The following is a 16,776-nucleotide window of genomic DNA, read 5'->3' on the forward strand; positions in this document are numbered from 1 at the left end:
TCCTTGAAGACTGCCCTCCTGACTGCGCTCACTTCCATCAAGAGGGTAGGTGACCTGCAAGCGTTCTCTGTCAGTGAAACGTGCCTGGAGTTCGGTCTGGGCTATTCTCATGTGATCCTGAGACCTCCGACCGGGCTATGTGCCCAAGGTTCCCACCACTCCTTTTAGGGACCAGGTGGTGAACCTGCAAGCGCTGCCCCAGGAGGAGGCAGACCCAGCCCTGTCATTGCTGTGTCCAGTGCGTGCTTTATGCATCTATTTGGATCGCACGCAGAGCTTTAGAATCTCTGAGCAGCTCTTTGTCTGCTTTGGTGCACAGTGGAAAGGAAGCGCTGTCTCCAAGCAGAGGATCGCCCACTGGCTCATTGACGCCATAACTATGACATGTCTCACCCAAAACATGCCGCCCCAGGTAGGGCTACGAGCCCATTCTACCCGTGGTGTAGCGGCTTCTTGGGCCCTGGCCAGAGGTGCTTCTCTAACAGTCATTTGCAGAGCAGCGGGCTGGGCAACACCCAACACCTTTGCAAGGTTCTACAACCTCCGGGTGGAACCGGTTTCGTCCCAGGTAGTGGCACGCAACACAAGCAGATAAGTCCGGGATAGCCGGCCGGGTGTATCGCTTGCACATAGCGCCTTCCACCTCCTTTTGAGCTGAAGACATGCGCTGTTAATTCCCAGTAGTGTTCACAAAAGTTGTTCCCTGGTTGACTTCCTCCGAGCCCTGTGGCAGTCAAGTTTTCGGAGAGACTCGCTGCCGGCCCAGTACACACGCTAACTAAGAGCCCGGTTCTGGGGTAGGTGCTCCGCATGTGGCGGTTCCCTGTAAGGCTAACCCCATGCAATCTATATCTTCCGCTAGTTTGTTTCCCTACTGGCAAACTGCGTCTTCCTTGGGCAGAGCCCCTCAGTCTCCATGTTGTAGTAACTCCTCCCCCATTGGGCAGGATATACCTTGAAGGCTCTCCACATGGTTGGAAAGACCATGTGATGTATTCTTACACTTAAATATCCCCCCCTCTCTTGGGCCGAGGTGTGGTCTCCGCGGTGTCCTCCCCTTGGGAGGAACACCCCCCCAACTAGACCTGGCGGCCCAGTCAGATAATCCCCCTTCTTTTTTAGGGAGTGGAAAAAGAGAAGGGGAAAGAGGCCACGACTGTGTTAAGCCTGTCTCTATCTCTGGGTAGTCGACTTGTCCCCAAAAAGGGCCGTTCGACACTCATAACTGTGTTGGGGGAGGTTACGTGTCGACCTGGTGCGCTGGCTATGAGGCACACAGCAAGTCTGCCCACCACACACTGCCAGTTCACGTAACACAGTTCAGCCTTGTGGCGTTTTGCATAGGGACCCCTAGTGTCACTACATCGACACCAACGTCGAGTGAGTGACAGATAGGGAACGTCATGGTTACTGGTGTAACCTCCGTTCCCTGATGGAGGGAACGAGACGTTGGTCCCTCCTGCCACAACGCTGAACTAACCGCTGAAATGGCCGGACCTTATATCGGCTCCTCAGCGTAAAACCTGAATGAGTGGTTGCATACCAGCTCCTTTTATACCCGTATGTTCGGGGGAGTGGCATGCAAATACCACTCGCCAATTTTCATTGGCCTTTTATCAAAGACCAGAGGTGTCTCGGGCTCCCAAGAGTGACCCCTAGTGTCACTACATCGACACCAACGTCTCGTTTCCTCCATCAGGGAACGGAGGTTACACCAGTAACCATGACGTTAAATGTTCTCTAAAACAGTTTATGTTTTTAAAGCTAATGCTCAATTAAGTATTAAAACAACAAAACCACACTTGGGCCTGGGAAGCTCAATGAGTATTGACGCTCACTACCACCCCTGGAGTTGCAAGTTCGAAACCAGGGTGTACTGAGTGACTCCAGCCAGGTCTCCTAAGCAACCAAATTGGCCTGGTTGCTAGGGAGGGTAGAGTCACATGGGGTAACTTCCTCGTGGTTGAGATTAGTGGTTCTCGCTCTCAATGGGGCACGTGGTAAGTTGTGCGTGGATCGCAGAAAGTAGCATGAGCCTCTACATGCTGGGAGTCTCTGCGGTGTCATGCACAACGAGCCATGTGATAAGATGCGTGGCTTGACGGTCTCAGAAGCGGAGGCATCGCAGAAAGTAGCATGAGCCTCTACATGCTGGGAGTCTCTGCGGTGTCATGCACAACGAGCCATGTGATAAGATGCGTGGCTTGACGGTCTCAGAAGCGGAATTCTTGACTTGTCCTCCGCCACCTGGATTGAGGTGAGTAACTGTGCCACCACGAGGACCTACTAAGTAGTGGGATTTGGGCATTCCAAATTGGGGAGAAAAGGGGATAAAAACAAACAAAAAACAAACAACAAAACCTACCTCCCTACGCTTAACCTTAAACTGAAACCTAACCAGTAACCAAATGATTTTGTGGTGCTTGCTACACACTCTCACGGCAAAATCGTAAGGATTCATATGGCTTTTCTAAATTTGGCTAATTCTGACCTGGACATGTTCAAGGTTTCATGAGATTCACCCAAACCCTCTGCAGCAGGAGCAAGTGACTGAACATGAGACAGGGGCGATTACAATACCCACAAACAAAACCCCAATAAGTATTTATAGTAAAACAATGCAATGCAGTTCTTGATTTAGAAACACAATAGTCATCTTTTATTTTATTTTATTATTGTTTATTTATTTATTTTTGTCATGCACAATTAGTAGATAATTCTTGTCAATTCATTCTCTCCACTTCTTACCTCACTTTCACAGATGTAGTCTTTTGAAGCATAGCAATCCTCTCCAAGTTCCTGCAGGGAAATAAGGTTATCAATCAGATGTGGAATTAAGTATAATACAGTGGTGTTATGTCTGAGAGGGCTATCTATTTTAAACTAGAGACCTGCTGATTCTTACTGTGTCAGATGGCTACATCTGACAATGTAGATTTTGTGCAGAGCTGCCAGGCCTATAATTTTTTTATTTTATTTTATTTATTTTTATTTTTTTATTATTATTATTATTATTTTTTTTATATAAGAGTCAATCCCCCAGCATGTATCCTGTTTAATTCTTGTGGGAGGTTTTTGAAGTTTTATTCATTGCAGGGGTGATTTCAACTCCTTAGCTTCCTTAGTTTTGTGAAAGCAAGCTTAAAGAATGGCCTGCTTTTGACACAGAAACACTGGATTCAGTACTCAATTTTGAGCATAGTATTGATATGATCATGTATTTTCCGATAATGTAACTTCTGAAAGAAGTTTTAAGATCAAATTCCAAAATCAATTGAGTATTGATGTGTTTGAATTGGACTAGTAATTTGCACAATAACATGTACAATTACATATACTGTATACATCCTTTCTAAGTGTTATTTTTATGTGGTGTGCCTGTGGTGTACAGTTTGTATATTTTAGATGCCTTTCCAACCCGATCTCATAGTAAGTCGTACATAATTTACGAGTTGGCTATTTCATATGGTCTCGCACAATGTTGTACGCATAAACTCGTACGACTTCATCACGTGCAAATTCCCGGATGTCTAATGCGGAAGTAAGCGAGAGTTCCGCGCACGAGGCGTTAAGGACATACTTATTAATGTTATGCCCTAACCCAAACCCCTTATCTAAACTTAACCAATCAGTAGAGTGTGTAAACATGATAGGACGCTGTCGTGTGTGACAGAAGCAAATAATTGTTGCGTATTAGATGGAAATGATGTCCAGCGATGTCATTGGCTGTAGTGAAAGTCGTACAAATTCAAACGAGTGCAGTCGCACCATATCATACGAATTAGCCAAATTTACAAAAGTCATACAAATCCTGAAGATTTAGCCGTAAGAGTCTGTTGGCCTTTCTGGTGGGGTCCTTCCACACGTCTGAAAAAAACTGCCAATCAAGGGAATGATGAGGGTCTGATGAGCACCACGATTTATTTTAACAACAGGGAAATTGATGTTATAAATATGGCATTGTCACTCAAAAGGATGTCAATTTTCTCAAAACAAATTATTGTTGAAGGTAGTCATGCGATTAGAAGGTATTTTGATGTTCTGTTTTGATTAAAGGTGTTTTTTGTCCTGACAATGTGAGAACCACTGATTACATGATTTCTTTAGTTTATTATTTTAATAATGACTATGTTATATGCATACTTCTTACTTCAATTTTTATAAGTCATTTGTAAATCGTTATACACCAATTCACACTCATTCATTAGCCTTTTTTAAAGTCAGCGCTAGATTTCCATTGAGATCCAAGAAATCTGCCATTCACATATACTGCAAGTCTGGTAAGTATACTGCCAATAGTATAATACAGGCAGACAATTTATCATCCCATATGCTATGCAACATTTATTGGCATTGTCCCATTCTACTCATCTTGCTATATTCTAAACCATTGCTTTTGGCTATCTTCTCTAATTTGGCTGATTTCTCATATGAGCTCATTGGTCTTTAAAAGTGGAATACATCCTTCATTTTCTATTCACTCATAAAGCCATATATTTATTCCTGCATCTCATGTTGTTAAATTGTGTTCCATGAAAGAATGTCATCAAAGCTTGTTTGTCAAGATGTCGCTTCATCACGCTCGGCATTGTTTATGACAAAGAAGGGTGGGATTGAACTAGCACTCTTGCAGACACGCAGACTAACCTAATCCAATAAATCTGTTTTCAATTAAGTTAGAATAAAGACTGAGACCTTTCGGCTAGGCTTTGTGTACATCCGTGCGGCCAGGTTGGCATTTGCAATAAGAACAGTGGGGTTTAGAGGAGATCTAATCATCTCCTGACACCTTCAGATACACAGGACAGAAGTGTAGCGTGTGGACAATGCTGATGCCTGGTCTCTGCCTGTATTGCAGTTTTGGATTGTTTCTGAAGAGATCAAGAATACCTCCCAGCATTTCATAATTAAAATCTCACTCTATTATTGGTAACGAAAACGAAAACGGAAACTAAATGAGAAAATTTGCGTTAACTGAAATAAATAAAAATAAGCAGAAAAACTCAAATTAAACCAAAATAAAATTTTTTGACTCCAAACCAAACTTAAATAGGAAACTAGGAAATACTGCAGTTGTCATTTTTGAAAAGATTAATTTTATAAAAAATAAAAAAAATGCCTTTTTTAAAAACAACTTTTTCAGCAGGAACAACAAACGGCCCTGAGAAATTTAACGCTGGTAAACATTGAAATTATATCAGTTAACACATTAATTTCAATGTGTTAGCCCTAAAATATTTTAACTAAAATTAAACTAAACTACACTGAAAAATCAATACTAAACAAACAACAAGTAAAATTACAAAAACTGCTGTTTTAATCAGATGCTGTGCTCCAGAAAACTGAAAGGCATCATGAAACATACAATGGCCAAGAGCTAGAGACTGTATCCCATAGGGATTTAGTGCTTCATTTAGTGTCCACTGTGTGCTGCTCCTCTGGTCAGGCCTCCTTTCACACAATGCTATTTACAGCAGCCTCAATCAGTCTTAATCTCTCCTGCTCTTATTAAAACATACTGCATAAAAGACAATCAGAATGAGTGACTCCAAGATATGTTCAAAGTCAGTGCATTATATGAACTGATATAATGTAGAAAAAAAAAAAAAATCATCATATGTTGTGTTTTGGACACTGGTCCCTAGCATGGGATGCTGTTTCCACCATGGTGTTCCCACCAGGTGCTTACAGGGTTAGTTCACCATTAATTTAAATCTAAATCTAAATCTGTATAGCTTTCTTTCTTTCTTGGAACACCAAAGGAGAAGTTTAGAGAATATCTGAGCTGCTCTTTTCCATACAATTCAAATGGATGGGGGTGTCAAGTTCCAAAAAATAATTTATAAAAAAAAGCAATACATATGACTCTTGCACTATATTTCAAGTCTTCGTCAGCCATAAAATAGCTTTGTGTGAGGAACAGACTGAAATCTAAAGGCCAACACACACTCTCTGCATGTACGTGTATGCAACGCTTCTAGCAACTAAAGCTCGATTTCATGTGTTATTGCACTCCGAAATGTGTCAGACCGCAATTCGTAACTTAACGCAATTACGCATCGCATCCTCAACTTTGCCAAAAGGGGCACTATAGCGAGGTTACTGTGAACTCTCTGCTTCTTCTGTGAGTTTTCTTTTTCAAACCAACTATTTTCACAGCGGAGCAACAGTTTAACCCTCTGGGGTCGATGGACTAGCCCGCATTTTTTCCGCATAACAGCGGAAACAACTTAAAATACTCCATCATTTTTGGGCATACAGATAAGTGTAAGACATCATTAGAAACTATAAAGGGTCTACTTTTATTTGTGTGCACTCACAATAACAACAAAACCTTGTGCTTTTGTAAAATAAAGAAAATAAACAGGGTGAACTTTCAGCCGTCTCTGTCTCTGTGAGCATCTTTCTGAAACACATCACAAAAATGAACTGAAACTCCACGAATTCTTATCACACAAACATGAAACATATGTCTAAAGAAAGCTTAAAATGTCTACTTTTAAATAAAACTATTCAAATTTAAAAAAAAATTTCTCCTGCAATGTAATCTGTATGAAACAAAGCAATGTACAGTTTCTCCTGGCTCAGCTCATTATCCCTAATGAGATCACACCCACCAGCAGAGCGCGCTATTCATACGGTAATGTGCTGAGGCGGTCTATGCAAACGGTAAACGCCCCCAACAATGCCTTAAAAAGCATCAAGTTCATCATCAGATTCATTCACTTTCCTGCGTGTTTGGAAGATGGCACGCTACACAGGTGAGGAAGCTCTACAGATGGTCCTGGATAGTAAGGAAGAGTTCACATTTTCCTCAGAAGAAGAGCGGGAATCTGACGAGGAATGTTTACATTTTGAAGAGCGATTTGATGGAGCCGAGGATACAATTTCGGATGAGTAAGTAATTTTGTTTTACTTACATTAGTTGACATGCTATTTTGTATAAACATGTACATATTCTACCAGCTGGACTATTTCCAGACTTGCCAGCCAGTATTCAGAGTATTGACATTTGAAATATTTCCTAATAGGCAAGTTTTAGTTACATTTAAATGTTGTTTCGGCTAAAGCAGATATTTAAATTGTATGCTGTATGATATAAATATGATATGTAATATGATATAAAAATAATATGAATGTTAAGATTATATTTTAACTAGTGTTTATGCTGCCTCATTATCATCAATGAAGCTTGTGCTTGCAAATATCTGTTCAGGTGTAAAATGTGCTGTAAATATGCCCATATTAGAAAATCAGCATATTAGAATGATTTTTGAAGGATCATGTGACACTGAAGACTGCAATAATGATGCTGAAAATTCAGCTTTGACCACAGGAATAAATTGCATTTATTCCAATATTCAAATAGAAAACAGTTATTTTAAATTGCAAAAATATTTCACAATATCACTGTTTTTGCTGTATTTTGTATCAAATAAATGCAGCCTTGGTGAGCAGAAGAGACTTCTTTTACAAACATTAAAAAATCTTACAGATCTATATACTTTTAAACGGTAGTGTAGGTCAAAGGTTTTTAAGTCTTTATGTAAAGAAAATGTATAGTCAGATAATTCATGCAATCATTAAGTCTCCTCACATACATTCTCTCTCAGGGGAGGGGTCTTTGTCTCCTCAGGTGTGAATTACATCAATATTCATGATCATCCACGCCTCCTCACATATGGCCTTTCTAACACTAAAAGTGTCTTACAAAAGTTAAATTACTATATTGTTTTGTATGAATGAGTGATCAGGATGGTTTCACATCATTTTTGTAGCAAAAACTTTAGGCTACAAGATCCAGTTATCAAAAGTCTTGTGAACAAATGTTTAATATGTGTTATATCGCCTTATTTCAGTGACTTAATTTTGTTGTTTTTTCAAAAACCATGCATAAACATTATTTTCTCAAAAATACAAATATGTACATACATGTTGTTCACATATTATTGTGATTATTTGTGCTGAATACAGTGTTATCAGACTTTAGCCATTAATATGTTTTTAAGCAACTGAAAAAAATCACAAATGTCAAGGCATGTCAAAACTTCTCCAGGGCCCAAAACACCCTCAGACCCCAGAGGGTTAAAGAGAATATTGCTGAGCAAGTAAGTTAACTTACCAAAATAATAACACATCCAGTGTACTGACACAGACTTTTGAAGGTAACTCTATCGCAATATGTTATGGCTCTATTTTAAAGGAAACGGTACTGTCAGAAAACACGTTAAGCATGTTTAACTGGATCGCATGTTCACCAAAAAACTTGCATTGACTGCAGTGGTGATAATTTGCTTTCAAAGAGTGGAAAAAATGCATCTTAGACATTCTGCTACAGATAACTCATTTAGTCTTCCAAAGAGGAAAGAAAGTCTCACAGAAAGTCATACAGGTTTCAAAAGAGTGAGTAAAACAATTGCAGAATTCTCATTTTTAAGTGAACTACCCCTTTAACCAGCAGGATAACCTTGGTCAACCAATTTAATCAGAAAGATCTTTCTGGTCAAACAGCTTTACCAGCTTTGTTGGTTCACCCAGCTGACCAGCACCAAACCAGTGTAAATCAGTCTGGACCAGCCTGGAAATTCATATCTAGTCTTTTCTGACCACAAATGCAACTGGGTTTCAGTAAAGAAAATACTGCAGTTCTCAAAATGTAATTATCTAATTATTTATGTGTGGCTGTGTATTGTACATCTATTCCTGTTAGTTTATGTGTCCCTTCACCTGATCTGTGAATGTAGTGACTGTGTTGAATTTTTTATTTATTTTTTTTCTCTCAATTTGGAATGCCCAATTCCCAATGTGCTTTTAAGTCCTCGTGGTCGTGTAGTGATTCGCCTCAGTCTGGGTGGCGGAGGACGAATCTGAGCGTCTGAGACCGTCAACCCGCACATCTTATCACGTGGCTTGTTGAGCGCGTTGCCACGGAGACATAGCGCATGTGGAGGCTTCACGCCATCAACTCACCACGTGCCCCACCGAGAACGAAACACATTATAGCGTCCACAAGGAGTTTACCCCATGTGACTCTACCCTCCCTAGCAACCAGGCCAATTTGGTTGCTTAGGAGACCTGGCTGGAGTTACTCAGCATGCCCTGGGATTCGAACTAGCGAGCTAGCGAACTACAGAGGTGGTAGCCAGTGTATTTTACCACTGAGCTACCCAGGCCCCCATGACTGTGTTGAATTAGCAGTAGCACATACAGTGAACTTTCAGTGTCTTCTGTGTAAACACACATGATTAGATGCAGGCTTAGGCAAAAGCCAGAACACCCAGAACTGCAGCTGGTAAGGAGAGTGAGAGTGAGAGAGAGAGAGAGAGAGAGAGAGAGAGAGAGAGAGAGAGAGAAAGAGAGAGAGGAAATCAAAGAAATTGTGTGCTGACAGGCGGAATTGTCGGGGGGATTTGGGGGGTGGGGGGTTGAGGTGGTATGTGGTGAGAGAAACAGAGGACAGTGACTAAAAGCCAATTAATTAGCCAGAGCGGTGATGTGTGTCAGCTGCCTGTTGACATCAGCCCAGATTTCAGTTCACAGCTCTGCTAATGCCCCCCCCCCCCACCAAACACACACACCTCTTCCATTACTCATTTGCTTATTCACATCTCATCTCCCTGCATTATAACTCTTACACTTGTCTTGATTGTTTACACAGAAACACATAGAAAGGCATGAATGTGTAGTCTTGTACAGCTACACGCAACCTTGCTCAAACACACCTGACACACAAACACATTCATCCACATGTGTGTAGGAATTCATTAAATTCTTTCATCCTCATGAGGACAAATCACACTTGATTTCAAAACATTTACCACATACACATATGCACACTGTCGATGGATCAACATGCATGTGTGTTCACAATGCATTTCACTTCAGTAATGTGATGTACTACCAAGTGAAACAGAAATAATATGGAAATAATGTAGGATGGGACTTGATTGTATCCATTTGAATTTGATTGGATCATGAAAAGGCTATGATGTTACTGGCTAATATTATTTTACCTGCCACACACATGGTATTTGTAACGTCAGCAGAAAAGTTCTTCCAGAGTTGTCACTTTGATGAAAGATTTTAAAAGCAAACAGTTTTGTTTTTCTTAGAAGAACATGTACTGATGAACCATGAACAATAAAACTAGGGACATTTATTAACAAAGAATACTTTTAACATTTTTATTTCATGTTGTCTGTAGGTGTCAGACTGCTCAATAGACATACTTTGAGTAAACCATTTACTCCTCAGGTGCTCTTTATAGTCCATGTTTACATTGCACATCAATATCATTTCAGCCTATTCAGGATATTGGAAACATTTTATAAAAAGGGTTAAATTTGTTAACATTAATGACATTAGTTTACATAAACTGACAATAAACTGTATTTTATTTTATTCTGTATTGTATCCTGTAAATTGTATTATTTATTATATAGTGTTTGGTATTGGATATACATTACTTAAAACAATGCTAAAGTACAACAATTTCCACCAGCCCAGTTGTGTCAACAAAGTGTCTATTCTGTTCTATTGTATTCTATTAACTATTAACTGGCAGTGGCAGCCTCAACCACTTTATAGGTGTGTATCTTAGCTTCCTTGATAATATTCTAAAAGTAATAGAAATATGAAAAATTATATGCATATTCATCAATGGAGGACTGGTGACAATTTATGGTGTCAAGTGAATTGAATCTTTGTCTCAACTGTGCCCAAGAGTGAGTCTTGTCACTGTTAGATGTAGATTCTGTATGGGAACATCCTTCCTGCCTAGGGCAAGCATTAAGTGCTATTGGATCTGCTAGACAGTGCAAAGTGCTCCCTTTGAATTTCTACTCCAAAAACCAGTGTGATGTAAAACCCTACCTGGAATTAAAATACGGTAAACAGAGCAAGACTCTCCCCATTTTCTCTCTACCTGTCAAAATGAGAAAAATGGCCCACGGCAAACTAATCATCTTTCATTTGAATGGGACCAGAAGAAAAATCAGAGTTTCAGCATTGGGGTGAATCTGTGATGCACATCTGACACATTTTTGAATTGTTGGAGAATTTTAAAGTTTGGCAGTGTTTCCCTTCAGGCAATCTCTAATTATAAACTTCCTGCTTGGGTAATGCACTAATTACCATTTTTACAATAAATGAAGCATTGCTCTACTGCAGGGGTCGGCAACCTATGGCATACGTGCCAGCATTGGCACGCGGAGGGGTAATCACTGGCACACCAGCAACGGCGAGAGAGGAGTAGACTATTTTATTTATATAAATTCTGCACATGCATCCCAATCTACGTCTTGAAGTAATCCTTCCTCATGATCATGCAGCGTGTTTTCATGAGCTGAATGGGAGGCTAAACAAAAAGCTCAAATGTGACGAGACTGTACTATACCCAACAGACTCGTGCAGCGTGTGCAAGCCATTCGCGCATCACAAGCAGGCAGTGCTTCACGTTCGGTTAATCATGTGAGTCAACGCACCCACTTTGCTTCAGTCAGGCTGCGCAGATAACAGCCTACGTTCCGTGTTTCATTTGTTTCTTTTTGCTTTAAGAACAACACGTGATGTAATACGGAAAACACCACTATTAATCCTTGAGATTTCCAACCCAGCATACAGGGGTACACTGTCCTTAAACCATTGTCACATTCAAAATGACAATAAACGATTAAAAGAGAAAGCATAAACCCACATCATGGAGTTAAAAAATTTCAGTCTATTCTAAATATAAATTAAACCTGGAAATAAAGTTTTAGGATTTTATAGGTGCGATTCGACAAAAAGGGCTAAAAAGTTGATTAAAAATAAAACAGGAAAATAAAAAATGGCACGCCATGTCAAAAAAGGTTGCTGACCCCTGCTCTACTGACTCAGCACATGCATGCATACACTAACACTTGCGCACACATACGCAAATACATCATCCAGTGTAAACAGGCCATGCAGTTTTCTGGTTCCTGGAAATGGTGTGGACCCATTTTTTGTGTCTAGTCTGTTTTCACAGGCATCCTCAATCATTTTAAATTTCTTTACTTTAATAAGTTAATTACGGGCCTGTCAGCATCTCTGGAGAATATTTTGCACTCAAGGACCAAAGGAATATTGTGTGCATGTTTGTGCAATTAACCAAACAAAGGTACAAATGTCAACTAATTTATTTTGTGTTGGTTGTTTCCTCTACAGATGTTCATAGCTTGAATATTGTCAACTTGTTCAGTCAATGCCAATTAAATGCAAAGTGGCATTTAGGATACAATATTCCTGCATGTAAATATGTTGTCATGTGCTCTTTTTATATAAGACTGAAATAAACAAGTAATGTGTTTAATTTGTGTACTATAAATACATCATTGTTACTGGCAGAATCTAATATTTACTAAGCATATGTTCAGTATGTTTATGCATTCACTCCCCTGCTTTGCATCTTTCAGGTTATTCACATTCTGAATAGTTCAAATCCAATTTATCATTCAAATGATATTTTTGATTTTGATCAGTAGCTAGCTGCAGACTAAATTAGATTAATTCACCAATAGAAATACCTTCTGAAGTATAATGCATTTGTGTTATAATGTGTACAATTTGACACCTGTAATACAACACAAGACACAATGCAAACCTGTAAAACTGACTTACGTTCAAATTTGCACAGGAAGAAATGATGCAGGGCTCCTCCACCGGTTCAAAAGTTGTTTTGGGAACATAAGCATTCGGCTCAAGATCTGGTTTCACTGTGCCAGTGGTTGGATGAGGATCAGGCTTGGGTAGCGACCCATAGCCAAATGCCTGGATAGCATTTCCTAGAGCAAAAAACAAAAAAAACAAAAAAAGAGACAATTTTCATGCAGGGTTGGGGAGTAACAAAATACGTGTAATGGGATTACATATTTAAAATACAAAATATAAGTAACTGTATTCCACTGCAGTAACAATTTAAATAATTTGTATTTAGAATACAGTTACATTCAAAAAGTATTTTGATTACTGAAGAGATTACTTTGCATTTTATTGTAATTTGTTTCATATAATATTTAGTCCTTTCAGATGGAAAACATTTATACATATAAATGATGTGATCCAAAGTGCATTTGTACAGCGGTGAAACACTTTCTTATGATGTGTTACATTTATACGAGCAGACAGAGAAGTACGTTTGAAGTAAGTTTGGAGCAGAAGAAGCAGAAATAAACCTTGTGAAAAATTTTCAGCTTTATGCAAAGCTAAAATGCTATTTCTAGCCATTTTTACATGCACGTTACCAGGCACGATCATATTTGTTTATCAAGAAAATTAACTTTGGATCATAATTTCTTTTTTTCTAGTAAAACCTTTGATAGTAGGGCAAAAATCGTATTCTTGATAATAATTTTTGTATTGTTTTCCTGTAAAAATCCTTAAAAAAAAGATCAATTTGATCTTGTTTTTAGAAACAACACTGCATAAGATATTTAGGTTTTTCAGAGAATGTATTATTAACGTGTATTTTGTCTTACTGTACTGGCAGAGTTTTTATAGTCAAACAAGTGAAAAAATCTAGTAGTGCTGAAGAAGTAATCCAAAGTATTTAGAATACATTACTGACCTTGAGTAATCTAACGGAATACATTACAAATTACATTTTACAGCATGTATTCTGTAATCCGTAGTGGAATACAGTTCAAAAGTAACCCTCCCAACCCTGTTTTCATAGGAAGAAAATCAGAAAGATTTTAGATGGCTTGATCCCTTGAGGAGAAAATTAATGTCTTGGTCTCCAAGTTTTTTTATTTTATTATTTATTATCTGAAACAGTTACTGTATCTGGGGGTCAGCAGTTCAGTTAAATACTAATTCAGCAATGCTTGCATTGGTAAAAGTTAAGCCCAGCATTTGACAAAGTATAGGAAAATAAGACCTGCCATTTATGGTGAAAATGCTTATTGTGTTGAAATTCAAGTCTTTGTACATTTGTAGACAAGCAAATTCCATTTGAATGAGTCAGTCACCATGAACGATAATCTGCTGACCGGCTGAACAAGAGGAAGAGCTGCAAGTTATTCATTCAGTTTGTCAATCTTGTTCAACAAGAAAATGAGCCGATAATGAAAAGTGAGTGAACACCACACATTACAATGACAGACAAATGTTACTGAAACTCATAAATATTTTTAGGCTAGTATTGTTGTCTCACAATGGGGAATCAGATGAAATGTCTCCTGAGCTATTGCCATTGTAGCTTATTTTCATGTTTTCTTTTTTTCTGCTCTGTTATTTATTTTGCTCTTGGTAAGATATTACCACCAAGCAATCACATTTTTTTTGGAATTTCTCAATCTAACCTTCTCTTTCATCTCCCTCCTGATTGTATCTCTAATAATCCTCCAGACTGTATCTCTAATAATGCATTTGTGTAACCACTGATATGCACAAAGTCTGTTGAGGGATTGTGCAGTTCATATATTTCCCCCACAAATAAATAGAGCAAAAACGTCTAGGTTATTGTAGTAACCCCCGTTCCCTGATGGAGGTAACAAGATGTTGTATCGATGCAGTGACACTAGGTGTCCCTACACGAAACGCCACAACCAGCGGAAATGTGTTACGTGGATCGGTGGTGCAGGTGCAGGCAGGCCACTGCGTGCCAAGTAACAAGTGCAACAGCCCCATCGTAACCTTCCCAATGCCCCGTGCACGTCGCATGGACCCTCGCCCCCCGAAAGCATAAAAGGGGGGTCAGACGTGCCCACAATGGGAACAGGCCGCACCAGCTGGTTCTGCCTTTTCTCTTCTTTCTTCTCCCGGAGAAAGAACTCACTTGATTACAGCTGAGGCCAAAACGTATTCACGTCGGGGTAGGTGTCCTTGGAAAAAGACACCATGGAGACCACACCCTGCCCGAAGGGGAGGTAATTGCGTGGAAATACGTCACATGGGCTTACCGATTCTTTATCAGCAGCATGGCATGTGGAGGAAGCCCCCATGGTAGGTCCTACCCAGAGCTCTATAAACACAGCGACCGGTGGCAGAGGAGACTCTGCCCAAGGGGAGACACGGGTCTACCATTAGGGAGACCGTACCGTGGAAGATTACGTCATATGGGGTTACCGACAGGGAACCAACACATATGGAGCACCTATCCCAGTACAGGGGCTGACCTGAACAGTGCATACTGACACAAGTACTGGGCCTGGCGTCGAATTCCTCCACCAAATTTGCTTGCCACAGGTACTGAGGGAGGAATCCAGTGTTCACCGATCCCAGGAACTCACGTGGATGAAAAAGCACACATCTTCCCCTCGGAAGTGGAAAGGTGCTTGTGTGACAGTGGTACACCCGGCCAGCTGCCCGCATCCTTACCTGTTTGTACCTACCAACACACGGCTGCATTCCCATTGCCAACAGTGCCCCAGCCTGACTTGGAGGCATCTGTCATGACGATGACTTGCCTAGAGACCTGCTCTAAGGGAATCCCTGCCCGTAGAAATGCCAGGTCCATCCAAGGGCTGGACAAGCGGCGGCAGATCGGCGTGATAGCCATGCGATGCGTGCCGCGGCACCAACCCATCTTGGGACTCGAGTCTGAAGCCAGTGCTGAAGCGGTCTCATATGCATCAAACCGAGGGGCGTGACCACCGCCGAGGATGCCATATGCCCCAGGAGCCTCTGAAATTGTTTCAGTGGGACCGCTGTTCTCCCCCTGAATGCCTTCAGGCAATTCAGCACCGACTGAGTGCGCTTGTTTGTGAGACGAGCGGTCATAGTGACCGAGTCCAACTCCATCCCGAGAAAAGAGATGCTCTGCACCGGGGCGAGCTCGCTCTTTTCCCAGTTGACCTGAAGCCCCAATAGGCTAATGTGGCTGAGCATCAGGTCCCTGTGCACACACAACAGGTCTCGAGAGTGAGCTAGGATCAGCCAGTCGTCGAGATAGTTGAGGATGCAGATGCCCACTTCCCTTAGCAGGGCAAGGGCTGCCTCTGCGACCTTCGTGAAGACGCAAGGCGACAGGGACAGACCGAAGGGGAGGACCTTGTACTGGTATGCCCGACCCTCGAAGACAAACCAAAGGAGCGGTCTGTGATGAGGCAGGATCGAGACATGGAAGTATGCATTTTTCAGGTCTACCACCGCGAACCAATCTCGGTGCTGGACGCACGATAGAATGTGCTTCTGCGTAAGCATCCTGAACAGAGCCTGTACAGGGCCCGATTCAGTGCCCGCAGGTCCAAGATTGGTTGCAACCCACTGCCTTTCCTGGGCACGATGAAGTAGGGGCTGTAGAAGCCACCCTTCATCTCAGCTGGAGGGACAGGCTTCCGCATGTAAGGCAGCTGTGTTCTACCCACCTACCAAGGTGAAACGGATGCCGCCAAACCTGGTGAACTGAATCACGTAGCCGAGTCGGATCGTCCTGGCCAGCCATCACGACGGGTTGGAGAACGTTAACCATGCCTCCAAATTCCGGGCGAGGGGCACCAAGGGGACGACCGCTGTTGATGTACCTGCGGAACAGGAGTGGGGCAGGGAGTGTTAATGTGCCATTTTCAACCTTTCCCTCTATTTGTCTGTAGTCCTCACATGCTTTAAAACGTCCACCATTGTGCCTGTTCCAAAGCAATCAAAAATAACTTGCTTAAATGACTGGCGTCCTGTTGCTCTGACCCCCATCATCAGCAAATGCTTTGAGAGACTAATCAGAGATTACATCTGCTCTGTGCTGCCTCCCTCACTAGACCCATTGCAGTTTGCTTACCACATCAACCACTCCACTGATGATGCCTCCAAAAGGCAGCA

The 16,776-nt window shown here is 41.1% G+C and overlaps 1 protein-coding gene across 1 annotated transcript in view; it reads right to left on the reverse strand.

The window, feature by feature from the left end:
• LOC127424142 (GDNF family receptor alpha-2-like) overlaps nucleotides 1-16,776 on the reverse strand; it is a 145,277-nt gene that overhangs the window by 3,365 nt on the left and 125,136 nt on the right. The window contains exons 7-8 of the mRNA XM_051669071.1: nucleotides 12,640-12,803; nucleotides 2,749-2,799 (exon numbers count right to left, since the gene is read on the reverse strand). Coding sequence (XP_051525031.1) covers nucleotides 2,749-2,799; nucleotides 12,640-12,803 — 215 coding nt within the window. The remainder of the gene's footprint in view (nucleotides 1-2,748; nucleotides 2,800-12,639; nucleotides 12,804-16,776) is intronic.

The sequence above is a fragment of the Myxocyprinus asiaticus genome, chromosome 33 (genome assembly GCF_019703515.2).
Source record: "Myxocyprinus asiaticus isolate MX2 ecotype Aquarium Trade chromosome 33, UBuf_Myxa_2, whole genome shotgun sequence".
Taxonomy (NCBI): Eukaryota; Metazoa; Chordata; class Actinopteri; order Cypriniformes; family Catostomidae; genus Myxocyprinus; species Myxocyprinus asiaticus.